Source organism: Oncorhynchus mykiss, chromosome 7 (assembly GCF_057628025.1).
Source record: "Oncorhynchus mykiss isolate SJ-2025 chromosome 7, ASM5762802v1, whole genome shotgun sequence".
Taxonomy (NCBI): Eukaryota; Metazoa; Chordata; class Actinopteri; order Salmoniformes; family Salmonidae; genus Oncorhynchus; species Oncorhynchus mykiss.
In genome coordinates this window covers 42,537,457-42,553,718 of record NC_143028.1, presented here as the reverse complement: position 1 = coordinate 42,553,718, position 16,262 = coordinate 42,537,457, and the positions used below count along the sequence as shown (strand labels likewise).

Genomic DNA, 16,262 nt, shown 5'->3' with positions numbered 1-16,262 from the left:
AGGTTTGGGATTGTAGTTCTAACCCCAAAGAAATAAGCAGAGAACATTAACCTTCTCTAATGTACAGAGGTCCATGGCGTGAAAAATATACTCTGCGTAGTCCGGATGCTGTTCCAGAGATACTGGCTTCTGGAAGGGTTCCGTCTGGAGAAGATATACAAGAGACGTGCACAGTGAATTAACCTTCATATTCCAAATACAGGCCTCACTTAGGCCAAATCCTAACTTGAGACACAAGCACAGCTACAACTTTCATGTAATTATATCAAATTGGCATCAATTCCAAATTTAGGTCAAGATTTAAAATTGCCTGCCTTGCACGCATCTCAATTTAGGATTAAACTGCATGACCTCAACACACACACACACACACACACCTTATCACCCATACTCTACCACCCCAGGACAGACGACAGCAACTAAAAACAGACACACAAAACAAAAAGAACACTCCAAACAGGAGGGGGAAAAAACGAACGGAAAATATGATGGGGGTCTTTTTTTAGTGTGTTTGATTGATTACCCAATTAAAAGCCTTTCTCTGCGTGGCGGCTGCATGGGGGGAGTGAGATGACGAGCGTGGTTGGTCCTGAAAAAGAGTAAGAGGGGCAACTGTATCCTCACCACACCACGCTTTACAAACTGCACCCTTGGTTCAATGGTCCCTTTTCTCTTTATGCCATTGTAGAGGAGAAGACTGGCGAAAACAGGCTTGGGGTGGTTTAGTGTTGTTAGAGAGCTTCCTAACCACTTTGTAACCAGAACACCAAAAGATACTTCAGACTGAGTATAGGAAATCATTTGGCTGGGTGCAGTTCTCCATGTATTAGGGCAGGGGCAATGGACATCATCACTGATGGAAAATAAAATCATGAGTAAGCATTAAGCAGTCTTAGAATCAGACCATATCAACAAGCGCAAGACCATTCCATTGTGTTTGTGCGAGAGCTCTGTTCACTCGCATTGGCATTACTAATACATCTATCTCTGTTCTTCAATAGTCCAATATATCTCCTGTCAAAACAATTAGTCAATGACAATAGTTAGAAAAGGTAGAAATTAAATAGAGTTGTTCCATGACAATGTGGGGAGGGTGAAAGCAGAAGCACAAGCCATTGCAATACGTACTATATCCAGTTGAACAGACCTGATATTTGTTTATAGTGTTACTGGGACTAATCAGCCAGGTAGAGGAGGGAGGTCAGTGCACTTACACCTGGCTGTTTCATCTTCTGGAGTGCAAACTTTAGCAGGTAAGACAGCTGGTCTAGTGTTAGCATCGTCATTGCTTTACTCTGAGTCTCTATGCACTCAGCAACTGTTATTTTCTGAAAGAAAAGAGGTAGAGCGAAAGATGTTAGCTTCAAATGTATTTTGCCATCTCAAAGGATATTCTCAGTATCAAGCCTCATTTTACTACCTTGACAACATCATAAACCAACACGATCAGAATTTATTTTAGCTCCAAGATTTTGCTCAACTCTGTAACTTCCAATAAATAGGGATGTCTTTCATCATAGTCAGGACTCAACCCCCAGCCTCAAACCTCCCACGCATTTTAAAGTTGTCTTCCTAGTAGACAACTGGTTTCCAGTCCCACCCACAAGTGAGTACCTCACACTCAGGGCAGAACCAGTCACCCTCGGGCTCTGCGGGCAGTTTGAGGCACTTGGCGTGGTACACCCTCGGGCAGAGCTCACAGCAGAGCACCTGGCCCTCGCGGTGGCACAGCCAGCAGTAAAAGTCATTCCTGCCGTCCTGCGGTACAACATCAACAGGGTCTGTGGTGAGTGCTGGCTGCTTCGCATAGTAAAAGGGACCATGTCTTAGTTCTGACTGAAATGCAGGCAAGAGAAGGAGAAAGTTGGAGGGGTTCAACATTTAATTTAGGCGTGAGATTACATGAGCAGCACAAACATGCAAACATTTTTTTATAATCAACAGAAGTTACATAGTAACGGTCCAAAGCACAGACTGCTTAGAACCCTGTGTTGCAACATAAGGCATTCAAAAGTGTATTAATTGATAATTTCTGTTATCAAACTGGAAGAGAATCACTGTAGATTATATTGCAAATCCCCTTTCAAAGGTCAAGACAGTGAAAAGGATCAGTTTGAGAAACTAGCCTTTAGTATCACTTAATGATTGGATCTGAGAAGCTGTGTTTTGGTCCACACCCACTACTGTTTTGCATTGAGACAAGCTTTGGTCCATGGCTTATAAACCAATGTTGCTATTATAATTGACCATTTATAAAGCTGATTAAAAGTGTTAAACATTAATTGCATCAGTTTTTCTTTGAGCAATATCCGAAAACTCAATCAATTTCTTGATTTCAGTGGGCAAAATTAAGCATGCAAACACACATTAACGAAACAATAATAATTTAGATAACAATTGTATTAGGACATATAGGCTTACTGTAACACTATAAGAAAGTATAAACCCTTGGTCTCACAAACATCAAATAGTCCCATGGCATACCAAAAGACTCAATTGGAACCGAAAGTTAGTTTTTTTAGTAGGATATATTGCAGTGTAACTGCAGTGTAAACCCAGCAGCCTCACAGTGTGAGCACAGAGGAGAGTGGAGGGGGAGGTCGCACCTGGTCTTTACTGCTGCTGACTGCTCCTGGTTTCTTCTTCTTTTTGACCGGGCTGGAGGAGGTCTCAGCAGGGGAGTGACCGTTGGATGAGTGAGGGGGGCTGGGCACCTTTCGTTTCTGCGCCGCTCGCTCCACTAATCCAGGGACTGAAACTGCAGAGAGGGGTCAAAGGTCAGACATGACAGATGCAATATTTCTAAGAAGAAGGTGCATGTACTAGCCATAGAACAGTTGTTTTCCTACAGTACAGAAGATAAAACCAGTTGCCATAGCGATAAGACATGACAGCGATATGAACAGAAGCAGCACATTAGCCTCCATCTTGTACCTTGTATCGTTCAGCTCTGTACCAGACACACACACACATGCATGCACACATACAGTACACTCAACATGGGAGCAATAAAATAAACCCTTTCACCACATACTCCACACAGGCATAGGCAATAATAAGTAATAGTATAGCTCAGCTTTGTGTTTTTTTCTCACCTTTGGATCGTGTAGAGATCTCCATCCCCTCTACTGCATCTGACTCAGTCTTCACCTCCTCCTCAGCCACACTGACGCAGGGAAAAGAGGCACTATTAATGCCCTGTTATGACAGCACCTACAGAAAGACTCCCAACATAGATCATTTCATCCAATGCGTTCTACAGTTTGACTCCCTATGCTTTAACCAGACATAGCTTCATCCACAGTATGTTCAGTGTGCACTTGGTACCAATCATAAAATCACACTGTATAAGAGCATCTGCTGAAGTCTTACAAATCTTATTTGTGTGGATCTAGTATCATTTTCAGGGGAAAGACATAATCCCGTCTGGCTGTAAAGGTCTGCTTTAACACAGACTCACTTGGCAGTGAGACTCACTCTCTCAGTCTCACTACAATGGGGTGTTTCTTAGAGCGAGAGTCCATTTGGCCCAGAAGCAAACTCTGTCTCAACCAATTCTGACTGGACACAGACACACGCTGTTCATTTGGGTGCCGGCTCTGGCCAGAAAAAGTCCCTCTCTTATTGGGAGAAGGAAAATGTTTAGTAAAGCAATTTCAAAACAGGAAACGCCACGTATTCATTTAACCATTTATTAGAAAAAGATGACAACATGTAATACATTAGTCTTGGCGTTAGGCTCTGATCCTTTGGGGTAGCTCACTACGTGTGTCATGTTAAGATAATAATGATAATTACAGGCATGGCACAAGTTACGCTATACCAATCCCACTGCAAGAAGGAAACAGAACCAAAAAGGTGGAGGATGGGGTGGGTGCTAGAAAATGCAACCGCATACTATCAAGCAACCAACAGAAGTACAGGTAGCAGAGAATGAGTGAGTAAAACCGATCAGCTAAATAGACCACCATATTAAAGGTAGGAAGTGTTTGTAGAATATGATGCAACGTCAGTTGATGCATCAGCTAATGCATCGCAGAAGCCAACACTCGGGTTCCCTGTATGAATTAGCACTGCCCTTAATGTCTAGTAAAGAAGTGTTCCAATGTTAAGAGTTCCCGAGTGACAAACTGACAGAATGTGATTGGACTAGGTCAAATTATTTGTTTAGTTAATTAGGATCCCCATTAGCTACTGCACATTGAGCAGCTACTCTTCCTGGGGTCCACACAAAACATACAAATACATGACCGAGTACAGAACAGTTAGACAAGAACAACGTAAGATATTACACAAAATAAAAGTAAGAGTTATATATAGGAAAGACACAACAATAAAATGTACATACAGTTGAATTCAGAAGTTTACATACACTTAGGTTGGAGTCATTAAAACTTTTTTTTCTTCCACTCCACAAATTTCTTGTTAACAAACTAGTTTTGGCAAGTCGGTTAGGACATCTACTTTGTGCATGACACAAGTATTTTTTCCAGCAATTGTTCACAGACAGATTATTTCACTTATAATTCACTGTGTCACAATTCCAGTGGGTCAGAAGTTTACATACACTAAGTTGACTGTGCCTTTAAACAGCTTGGAAAATTCCAGAAAATCATGTCATGGCTTTAGAAGCTTCTGATAGGTCAACTGACATACTTTGAGTCATTTGGTGACCTCCACAAGTCTGGTTCATCCTTGGGAGCAATTTCCAAACGCCTGAAGGTACCATTTTCATCTATACAAACAATAGTCCACAAGTATAAACACCATGGGACCACGCAGCCATCATAACGCTCAGGAAGGAGACTCGTTCTGTCTCCCAGAGATGAACGTACTTTGATGCGAAAGTGCAAATCAATCCCAGAACAACAGCAAAGGACTTTGTGACGATGCTGGAGGAAACAAGTTACAAAAGTATCTATATCCTCAGTAAAACGAGTCCTATATCGACATAATCTGAAAGGCCGCTCAGCAAGGAAGAAACCACTGCTCCAAAACCGCCATAAAAAAGCCAGACTACGGTTTGCAACTGCACATGGGGACAAAGATTGTCCTTTTGGAGAAATGTCCTCTGGTCTGATGAAACATAACAACATAATAAAAAACATAATAAAACTGTTTGGCCATAATGACCGTTAGGATCGTTATGTTTGAAGGAAAAAGGGGGAGGCTTGCAAGCCGAAGAACACCATACCAACCGTGAAGCATGGGGGTGGCAGCATCGTGTTGTGGGGGTGCTTTGCTGCAGGAGGGCTGGTGCACTTCACAAAATAGATGGCATCAAGAGGCAGGAAAATTATGTGGATATATTCAAGCAACATCTCAAGACATCAGTCAGGAAGTTAAAGCTTGGTCGCAAATGGGTCTTCCAAATGGACAATGACCCCAAGCATGCTTCCAAAGTTGTGGCAAAATGGCTTAAGGACAACAAAGTCAAGGTACTGGAGTGGCCATCACAAAGCCCGGACCTCAATCCTATAGAAAATTTGTGGGCAGAACTGAAAAAGCATGAGCGAGCAAGAAGTCCTTCAAACCTGACTCATTTACTCCAGCTCTGTAAGGAGGAATGGGCCAAAATTCACCCAACTTATTGTGGGAAGCTTGTGGAAGGCTACCCGAAACGTTTGACCCAAGTTAAACAGTTTAAAGGCAATGCTACCAAATATTTATGTGTGTAAACGTCTAACCCACTGTGATGAAAGGTTGCAAAATCATGTGATGAAAGAAATAAAAATCTGAAATAAATCATTTCACATTCTTAAAATAACGTGGTGATCCTAACTGACCTAAGACGGGGAATTTGTACTAGGATTAAATGTCAGGAAATGTGAAAAACTGAGTTTAAATGTATTTGGCTAAGGTGTATGCAAACTTCCGACTTCAACTCAACCTTTTTATATTCTTAAATACAGTACAGTTAAATTAGATTTTATTTTTTAAACGAAGAGAGGCGCTGCGACCCAATATGTTTTTTAAATGTGTTTTTTAAAGCTAAACTTGCTTTTTGCCAGAGTAACCTCTGGTGGCAGAGCATTCCACGATGATAGGGCTCTATAGATAACTGAGTGACACATTCAAATCAGTTTTTGGTTTGGGTTTCGTGAAGAAACCCATAGTGACATGTCTGCTTTTATGTACAGTGGGGCAAAAAAGTATTTAGTCAGCCACCAATTGTGCAAGTTCTCCCAAGATGAGAGAGGCCTGTAATTTTCATCATACAGTGCCTTGCGAAAGTATTCGGCCCCCTTGAACTTTGCGACCTTTTGCCACATTTCAGGCTTCAAACATAAAGATATAAAACTGTATTTTTTTGTGAAGAATCAACAACAAGTGGGACACAATCATGAAGTGGAACGACATTTATTGGATATTTCAAACACTTTTTTAACAAATCAAAAACTGAAAAATTGGGCGTGCAAAATTATTCAGCCCCCTTAAGTTAATACTTTGTAGCGCCACCTTTTGCTGCGATTACAGCTGTAAGTCGCTTGGGGTATGTCTCTATCAGTTTTGCACATCGAGAGACTGACATTTTTTCCCATTCCTCCTTGCAAAACAACTCGAGCTCAGTGAGGTTGGATGGAGAGCATTTGTGAACAGCAGTTTTCAGTTCTTTCCACAGATTCTCGATTGGATTCAGGTCTGGACTTTGACTTGGCCATTCTAACACCTGGATATGTTTATTTTTGAACCATTCCATTGTAGATTTTGCTTCATGTTTTGGATCATTGTCTTGTTGGAAGACAAATCTCCGTCCCAGTCTCAGGTCTTTTGCAGACTCCATCAGGTTTTCTTCCAGAATGGTCCTGTATTTGGCTCCATCCATCTTCCCATCAATTTTAACCATCTTCCCTGTCCCTGCTGAAGAAAAGCAGGCCCAAACCATGATGCTGCCACCACCATGTTTGACAGTGGGCGTGGTGTGTTCAGGGTGATGAGCTGTGTTGCTTTTACGGCAAACATAACGTTTTGCATTGTTGCCAAAACGTTCAATTTTGGTTTCATCTGACCAGAGCACCTTCTTCCACATGTTTGGTGTGTCTCCCAAGTGGAGGTGACCAAATACAGGTGGCTTGTGGCAAACTTTAAACGACACTTTTTATGGATATCTTTAAGAAATGGCTTTCTTCTTGCCACTCTTCCATAAAGGCCAGATTTGTGCAATATACGACTGATTGTTGTCCTATGGACAGAGTCTCCCACCTCAGCTGTAGATCTCTGCAGTTCATCCAGAGTGATCATGGGCCTCTTGGCTGCATCTCTGATCAGTCTTCTCCTTGTATGAGCTGAAAGTTTAGAGGGACGGCCAGGTCTTGGTAGATTTGCAGTGGTCTGATACTCCTTCCATTTCAATATTATCGCTTGCACAGTGCTCCTTGGGATGTTTAAAGCTTGGGAAATCTTTTTGTATCCAAATCCGGCTTTAAACTTCTTCACAACAGTATCTCGGACCTGCCTGGTGTGTTTTAAATATCCAATACATGTCGTTCCACTTCATGATTGTGTCCCACTTGTTGTCGATTCTTCACAAAAAAATACAGTTTTATATCTTTATGTTTGAAGCCTGAAATGTGGCAAAAGGTCGCAAAGTTCAAGGGGGCTGAATACTTTCGCAAGGCACTGTAGATACACTTCAACTCTGACAGACAAAATGAGAAGAAAGAAATCCAGAAAATCACATTGTAGGGTTTTTTATGAATTTATTTGCAAATGATGGTGGAAAATAGTATATTGAAGTATTTGGTCACCTACAAACAAGCAAGATTTCTGGCTCTCACAGACCTGTAACTTCTTCTTTAAGAGGCTCCTCTGTCCTCCACTCGTTGCCTGTATTAATGGCACCTGTTTGAACTTGTTATCAGTATAAAAGACCACAACCTCAAACAGTCACACTCCAAACTCCACTATGACCAAGACCGAAGAGCTGTCAAAGGACACCAGAAACAAAATTGTAGGCCTGCACCAGGCTGGGAAGACTGAATCTGCAATAGGTAAGCAGCTTGGTTTGAATAAATCAACTGTGGGAGCAATTATTAGGAAATGGAAGACATACAATACCACTGATAATCTCCCTCGATCTGGGACTCCACGCCAGATCTCACCCCGTGGGGTCAAAATGATCACAAGAACGGTGAGCAAAAATCCCAGAACCACACGGGGGGACCTAGTGAATGACCTGCAGAGAGCTGGGACCAAAGTAACAAAGCCTACCATCAGTAACACACTACGCCGCCAGGGACTCAAATCCTGCAGTGCCAGACGTGTCCAGGCCTGTCTGAAGTTTGCTAGAGAGCATTTGGATGATCCAGAAGAAGATTGGGAGAATGTCATATGGTCAGATGAAACCAAAATATAACTTTTTGGTAAAAACTCAACTCGTCGTGTTTGGAGGACAAAGAATGCTGAGTTGCATCCAAAGAACACCATACCTATTGTGAAGCATGGGGGTGGAAACATCATGTTTTTCTGCAAAGGGACCAGGACGACTGATCCGTGGAAAGGAAAGAATGAATGGAGCCATGTATCATGAGATTTTGAGTGAAAACCTCTTTCCATCAGCAAGGGCATTGAAGATGAAACGTGGCTGGGTCTTTCAGCATGACAATGATCCCAAACACACCGCCCGGGCAACGAAGGAGTGGCCAGTCTCCAGATCTCAACCCCATAGAAAATCTTTGGAGGGAATTGAAAGTCCGTGTTGTCTAGCAACAGCCCCAAAACATCACTGCTCTAGAGGATATCTGCATGGAGGAATGGGCCAAAATACCAGCAACAGTGTGTGAAAACCTTGTGAAGACTTATAGAAAAAGTTTGACCTCTGTCATTGCCAACAAAGGGTATATAACAAAGTATTGAGATAAACTTTTGTTATTGACCAAATACTTATTTTCCACCATAATTTGCAAATAAATCATTTTGTCCGTCATAGTTGAAGTGTACCTATGATGACAATTACAGGCCTCTCATCTTTTTAAGTGGGAGAACTTGCACAATTGGTGGCTGACTAAATACTTTTTTGCCCCACTGTGTGTCAATTTGAAGTGTATGCAAATAGATTATACAAGTGGTTAGGCATTTTCAATACACAAATGTTTCTTAAAAAGACAAAGAGAAGAAGTAAATTTGTCGTCAACCATGAAAGACTATCATGTACTGTATGTTGTTGATGTTAGTTCTGTGTGTACACTTAAGGGCAAGGCGTGCTGCTTTGTTTTGAGCCAGCTGCAGCTTTGCTAGGTCAGTAGGTCTTTATTTGCTGCACCTGACCATATTACCAGACAGTAATCAATATGGGACAAGATCAAAGCCTGAACAACTAGTACAGTTGATCTGTGTGTCAAAAAACGCAGAGCCTTTTTTATAAGACATACAGTGCATTCAAAAACTATTCAGACCCCTTGACTTGACATATTGTTACATTACAGCCTTGTTCTAAAATGAATTAAATAGTTTTTTACTCCATAATGACAAACTAAAAACAGGTTTTTAGACAATTTTGCTAATTTATTGGGGGAAAAAATTGAAACATGACATAAGTATTCAGACCCTTTACTCAGTACTTTGTTAAAGCACATTTGGTAGCGATTACAGCCTCGCATCTTCTTGGGTATGACGCTAAAAGCAGATCCTCTCAATCTCTGTCAGGTTGGATGGGAAGTGTCACTGCACAGCTATTTTTAGGTCTCTCCACAGATGTTAGATCGGGTTCAAGTCCGGGCTTTGGCTGGGCCACTCAAAGGCATTCAGAAACTTGTCCCAAAGCCACCACTGCATTGTCTTGGCTGCGTGCTTAGGGTCATTGTCCTGTTGGAAGGTGAACCTTCACCTGTCTGAGGTCCTGAGCGCTCCGAAGCAGGTTTTCATCAATAATCTCTCTGTATTTTGCTCTGTTCATCTTTCCCTCGATCCTGACTAGTCATCCAGTCCCTACCACTGAATAACATCCCCACAGCATGATGCTGCCACCACCATGCTTCACCGTTGGGATGGTGCCAGGTTTCCAGACATGAAGCTTGGCATTCAGGCCAAGAGTTCAATCTTGGTTTCATTAGATCAGAGAATCTTGTTTTCATGGTTAGAGTCCTTTAGGTGCCTTTTGGCAAACTCCAAGCGGGCTGTCATGTGCCTTTTACTGAGGAGTGGCTTCCGTCTGGCCACTCTACCATAAAGGCCTGATTTGGTGGAGTGCTGCAGAGATGGTTGTCCTTCTGGAAGGTTCTCCCATCTCCACAGAGGAACTCTGGAGCTCTTTCAGAGTGACCATTGCGTTCTTGGTCACCTCCCTGACCAAGACCCTTCTCCTATGAATAGTCAGTTTGGCCAGGCGGCCAGCTCTAGGAAGTCTTGGTGGTTCCAAACTTCTTCCATTTAAGAATGATAGAGGCCACTTTGTTCTTCGGGACCTTCAATGCTACAGAAATGTTTTGGTACCCTTCCCCAGATCTGTGCCTTGACACAATCCTGTCTTGGAGCTCTATGGACAATCCCTTTGACCTCATGGCTTGGTTTTTGCTCTGACATGCACTGTCAACGGTGGGACCTTATACTGTATAATCATGTCCAATCAATTCAATTTACTGCAGGTGAACTCCAAGTTGTAGAAACATCTCAAGGATGATCAATGGAAACAGGATGCACCTGAGCTCAATTTCGAGTCTCACAGGAAAGGATCTGAATAGTTATAAAAATAAGGTATTTGTTTTTTTATTTGTTTTGAACTGGTTTTGCTTTGTCGTTATGGGGTATTGTGTGTATTTAATCAATTTTAGAATAAGGCTGTAATGTAACAAAATGTGGAAAAAGGGAAGGGGTCTGAATACTTTCCGAATGCACTGTACATCTTCAAAACAACTTCTGGTCAAAAAAAGGTACCAATCATCTGTCATTGTCTCATTGGAACAATGTCTCAGGGATTAGACATGCTTTTGTGAAGCCATGTATTTCATAAAATTGTGTTGAATCCTATTTACATGTGAACTCACACTTATGCATTGATGTCCAACCTGGACTCAGGGGTAGACATAACATAGTAAATGTAAATCCTGGACACTCCAATTGATATATGATATGCTACATTCCATATGGTATGTATTAATTTATGGATGTCCATTTTTTTATTTTTTTATTTAACCAGGCAAGTCAGGTAAGGTCAAATTATTAATTACAATGACGGCCTAGGAACAGTGGGTTAACTGCCTTGTTATGGGGAAGAACGACAGATGTTTACAGTGTCAGCTTGGGGATTTGATCTAGAAACCTTTCGGTTAATGGCCCAACACTCTAACCAGTAGGCTACCTGCCGCCCCAAGACTCATCCATTTTGTATGATATGTTACGAAGTATAATTCTTCCAATATGTTACGAATTGCAATTCGTACAGTATGTTATGAATTTGCAAAACATATGATATGTTACGAATTCCAATTAGTTGTGGCTAACATTAGCTAGGTGGCTTGGGTTAGGGGTTAAGGTTAGGGTTAGCTAACATACTAAGTAGTTGCAAAGTAGTTAAAATTGTAATTTTGTCTGATAAGATTCAAACACGCAACCTTTGGGTTGCTAGACATTCACGTTATACACCCACCCACCCTGACCAGCCTTAAAGACACACTATGCAGAAATCGCTGCACCATTTCCTGGTTGCTAAAATTCTAATAGTTTGCCTAATTTCAGTTTATGTGACAAAAACAGCAAGTATCGTATATTGAATCAATGTATCATCTAAACCACTGTGAAATATATTTTCCATAACCAATGTTTGAATCTGGTGTACAAAAGACGCAAAAATGAAACTTAAGCACGGAATGCATAGATATGGGGTACATAGAACAGATCTACCACTTCTTAGATTTGCTTTCAATGAGAATGACATATCTATAACTCACCTTTCTATGTGAATTTGGTCAGGTTGCACAAAAAGTTACATATTGCAGCTTAAAGTAACCTTATGTCTTATGTAACCATACCATATCATACTAATTTGAGTGTCAAGAGGTTTATGTTTATTATGCTACGTCTAGTCTATGAGACCAGGCTGTGAGGCTAAAAGGGGATTTCTCAGATTACCAAATTATACAGACATCTCATCTACTGTAAATGACTGGGCATGGATGGGACTGTATGTAACTAACTGGTTTGTAACCAACAGCTAAATGTGTCCTAGTTTCAACATGACTTGAAAAACAATCATGCATTAAACTCAATAGATCTTCTCCTTCCTGTCACCCATGAATCCTGAGCCCCCCACCCTTGGGTCCCATGACTGAGACTTCTGAGAGAGATGGGTCAAGGCTGAACTGAGGCAGGTGCAATGGAGAACCATCCGCTCTACAACTGCATGGTGACTACAATGCCCTCTATAATGGAACTATCCACAGTCCCAAAACCCCCTAAAATGCAACATCACACTCATGCGCATCATATCCCTCAAGAAAGAAGCGACTCAAACATTCCTGTTTCTTTGTCTTGCACAAACATAGCCCCAGCCCTATGCTTGTGCATCATTTAAATGCACACTTCCGTGAATTTAAACAGTACTTTCTTGTGGGAAAGCCACTGTTTTAATCAGTATCAGCTCAAGATCAACCTCCTTGTTATTCAGACACCAAATGTGTCGATCCCCTTATTTCAGCCATTTTCTTTGACGCCAAGTCACAAGCTACTGTCTCACAGCTCAGATGGGTTCCATTTCAAAAGCTTTTTATTTAGCTCTTGGGGAGAGCAGCATAATTAAAATGCGAGAGTGCAGGATACAAAGATAGCAGCTCCCTGTTAGAGCAGCAAATGTAGTCCCTTTTCCACCACCTCTCTATCCCCCTCTCTGTCTTAGTTCTCCTCTCCATTTCGGGTAGAAAATGACAGCTACATCTGCAGTGACAGAGCATTGGCTTTACTGGCCTCCACCTCTGACAACCTGTCAGCAAAGACAGAGATTTTCTCCCTCAGCTACATCCCCTCCTCCACAGGCCAGGAGAGCAGAGGGAGAGAACAGTGATACACACAATAAACACAAAAAATCAATGCCTCCCAATCTTCCAACAACACCCCTTCCTGTTGTTAAAGCATTGCAGAAAATACATTATTTTCATGAATATAGTGATATCACCCCTCCCATACCCTCTCTTGACACAAAACCCATGCTTCAATGTAGGAAATTGACAGCATACCTTTTTCCTCTTTACGCACAGAATTCTTCAGGCTTTTTTTTTTTTTTTTCAATTAGTGAGGCCGGTGGGGGATGAGACAAAGCAGAATTTTCCAGAAGGGCCTTGCTCTTCCTGCTGCTCTCTCTGCGATTGTCAATCTTTAACCTCAGCTGTGGGCTTCTGATTGGTTTGTGCGCCACACGGAGGAGTTGCCTGATTGGGCGCCCGGCTTAGTGTGCCACACAGGCTATCTTCTCCCCTCTTTCCTCAGACACAGTGCTGCAATGCAGAGAGGATTTCTCCTCACTCTCACAAAACCTCTGCAACCAAGTCCCTCAAAGTCCATATAGCCCTCACTGGCTGTGTGCATTTTCTAAAACATGGGGGATGCAGTTACACAGGCTTAGAGGGAGCGTATCAGATTCCCTCCCTCTTCCTCCACGGCTCTGAGGCAGTGTGTATGGCGTCCATTTTGAAGACATTCCCTCCCTGCCTGCTGAGCACACTGCACACACACGGCTCCGGCTGAGGCGAGCTGCTGTAGAAAGCACACACAGCTTACCAGTAGACGGCTCACAGGAATGCAGGAAGGGCCTTACAAAGACAGGGCTGAAAATGTCACAGGCCTCAGGAATCAAAATGGACGGCTGTGGTTTAGACTGAAGAACATGCAGCCAGTGCCAACACCCTTTTCCCTGTCCAATACGTTCCTACTGGCATTACCTCTGGTCAAATAAATCCTTAAGGGCTTGGACCTTAACAATGTGTCTATACTTTTAACCAACAGTGGTATTGCTATTACTTATTTTTTTATACCAGTACCAGATCTCTATTTGTAGTTAAATAAATACTAATGCTTCCATTAAGATTATAATGGACAAAAACAATGATGGTTTAACATGGAGAATAAATCTGAACAAGGTGAAGGTCGTTAGGAAAGGTCAGACTACTCAGGTATGGGGAATAATTAAAAATGAGTGCCAGCATGACATGGTTTTCTTGTTTCGTGTGAAACCGAAAGTGTCCAGTGGTTTAAAGTCTCTATAACATGGCACAGCAGCATTGGCTGTGTGTGTGAGTAGGCTTTGCTGCATGCGTTTGTGAGTATGAGGTGTGTGTTTTGTGTGAGTGAGTGTGTATCACCTGGTAGATGGCTAGTGATGGCTGTTAAACAGTCTGATGGCCTGGTAATAGAAGCTGTTTTTCAGGCAATTCAATTTGAGGCCGTTGACGTTACATGCCAGACAAGCATTTTGCATGGTTGTTGTCAAAACATCTGCCGACATACAGCATTCGTCTATGTGTGCAAATTCTATGAGTTCCACTAGAGACTTAGAGATTCTCATATCCTTTTTGGGATAATTATCTACTTTTGTCCAAGGCTCTGTCTGAAGCAGCCTTCCTTCCCTTCATCAGGCTTCACATACAAACACCCAGAGTGTCTAGACCCGAGGCACAGAGAGGGGAAGCTCTCTGAAATGGATGCCACTCCAAAGCAAAGAGAAAGCTGTGAACTGAAAAATAACATTAGGCAGATTTTCTCACCAGATACTAAACTGTTGAGGCATATAATCTAACATTCGGAGACATTTTATTTCAGCTAGTTGTTAAGAAAAACAGTACTATATATGTTGGTTTAAACCCAGACGAAACGTGTTCAATGATTCAACATGCTAAAACAAGAATGTGAATACTGTCCATTGTTATAAACCGTAGTCTGGAAAAACACCCTGACTGTACAGCCATCATAGTTCATCTTGATTGACTACTTCCTGCTTGGAGGGTGTAAGATTAAAAGTAGTGCCATGCACTAATACCACTCTGAGGCCTAAATCATTCTTGCTGTGCTGTCATTGCTGAGCTGTCTCTTTACCATCTGTTAAATCCACTGGGATCCCCTAATGAATGTTCTCTCGCCCTGCTACGGCCCTCTCCCCTCCCCACACCTTCCATTTTGAATGTACAGGCCTGTGACACAGTCATAAACACTTACAACCCAACAACAACCTAGCCAAACTGATCAATCCTGTGCCTTATTGCAAAAGGGATATATTCCTCTTGCCATGGTATATTCTGTACAAAGGAATGAAGACAGGCTGATCCCCTATGTGACCAGAGACATATACAGTCAGCAGAGGAGAGGCAGCCTGCTGTGCTCTGCTTTCCTGCCAGGCTCCACTCCTGTGTTCTAGGGACTAGCAGGCTCTCTCCCCCCTTCTCTCTCCATGAGACAAACCTGTATTCCTGAGGCACATAACATATACAGTAGCTGGTAGCTTATCAAAGAGGAAGTGAAATAATAAAAAATCAAGCTTACCTCTGTGGATGCATGGCTAACAAACTCAGTGTGTTATATGTCAATGCTTGTTAAAACATGGAGGACAAACAGCCCTCTAAGTCCTCACCCTGCTCAGAGCATAGCCACGGCTCTCCAGGCTGGCCGATGGGCTGCTAGGATAGAAGCCAGGTTGTGAGTGGCCTGCTCTCACTGGCATGATGTAAGGCTGCAGCTGATTGGCTGGGGCATTTCCTGGCTGCTAATCTTTTGTTCCACACAGGCAGGCTGGAGAAAGAAGCGCTGTGGACAGAGGAAGAAACAAGGCCCAAATCACAAGATAAACCATTTCACAGCGCAAATCAGGCAAGAAAACCACATGGAGCTGTAATCCATGTCTGACCCGTCTATATTACATGGACATTTGGTTGTATTTCACAAAGTACAGTAACAGCAGCATGAATACAGGACAGGCCCAAGGCCCTCATGTTTCAGGAAAAGCCTTTGTCTCAGAGATTACGCCGCAGTGAAAAACCATCCGCTGTGAAAAAAGTGTTGCACAAATACAAGCAAACAGCGAGAGACCGTCAGAGGGCTCAATCTCAAGGTTTCCTCCTCTTGAAAATGAGATGAACTCGTACAAATGCATACTGGACATCAACACATTACATAACAATGCAAACACAGTTTAACAGAACAAAGATGAGTTACTATGTTACCCTATTTGAAGACAGAAGTTGACACCAAGTTCTCATGCGGCCTCAAATTCTAATGTGGTCACATAAAAATGTACTTTTATGAGCAGATGTGATGGGTTTTTATCTCATCAAATAAAGAGAATG

General features: G+C 42.2%; 1 protein-coding gene across 9 annotated transcripts in view; it reads right to left on the bottom strand.

Annotated features, from left to right (window-relative positions):
- LOC110527921 (MYND-type zinc finger-containing chromatin reader ZMYND8) overlaps positions 1-16,262 on the bottom strand; it is a 27,865-nt gene extending 11,603 nt beyond the window's left edge. The window contains exons 1-8 of one of the 9 annotated variants that reach the window (XM_090241064.1): positions 15,463-15,545; positions 13,167-13,683; positions 3,096-3,166; positions 2,607-2,758; positions 1,615-1,758; positions 1,215-1,328; positions 524-589; positions 52-144 (exon numbers count right to left, since the gene is read on the bottom strand). In XM_090241064.1, the coding sequence (XP_090097190.1) occupies positions 52-144; positions 524-589; positions 1,215-1,328; positions 1,615-1,758; positions 2,607-2,758; positions 3,096-3,120 (594 nt within the window). In that variant the 5' untranslated portion in view covers positions 3,121-3,166; positions 13,167-13,683; positions 15,463-15,545. Of the gene's footprint in view, positions 1-51; positions 145-523; positions 590-1,214; positions 1,329-1,614; positions 1,837-2,606; positions 2,759-3,095; positions 3,167-13,166; positions 13,684-15,462 lie in introns of all 9 variants that reach the window. The other 8 variants (XM_090241060.1, XM_021609544.3, XM_021609542.3 and 5 more) reach the window with 8 other exon arrangements.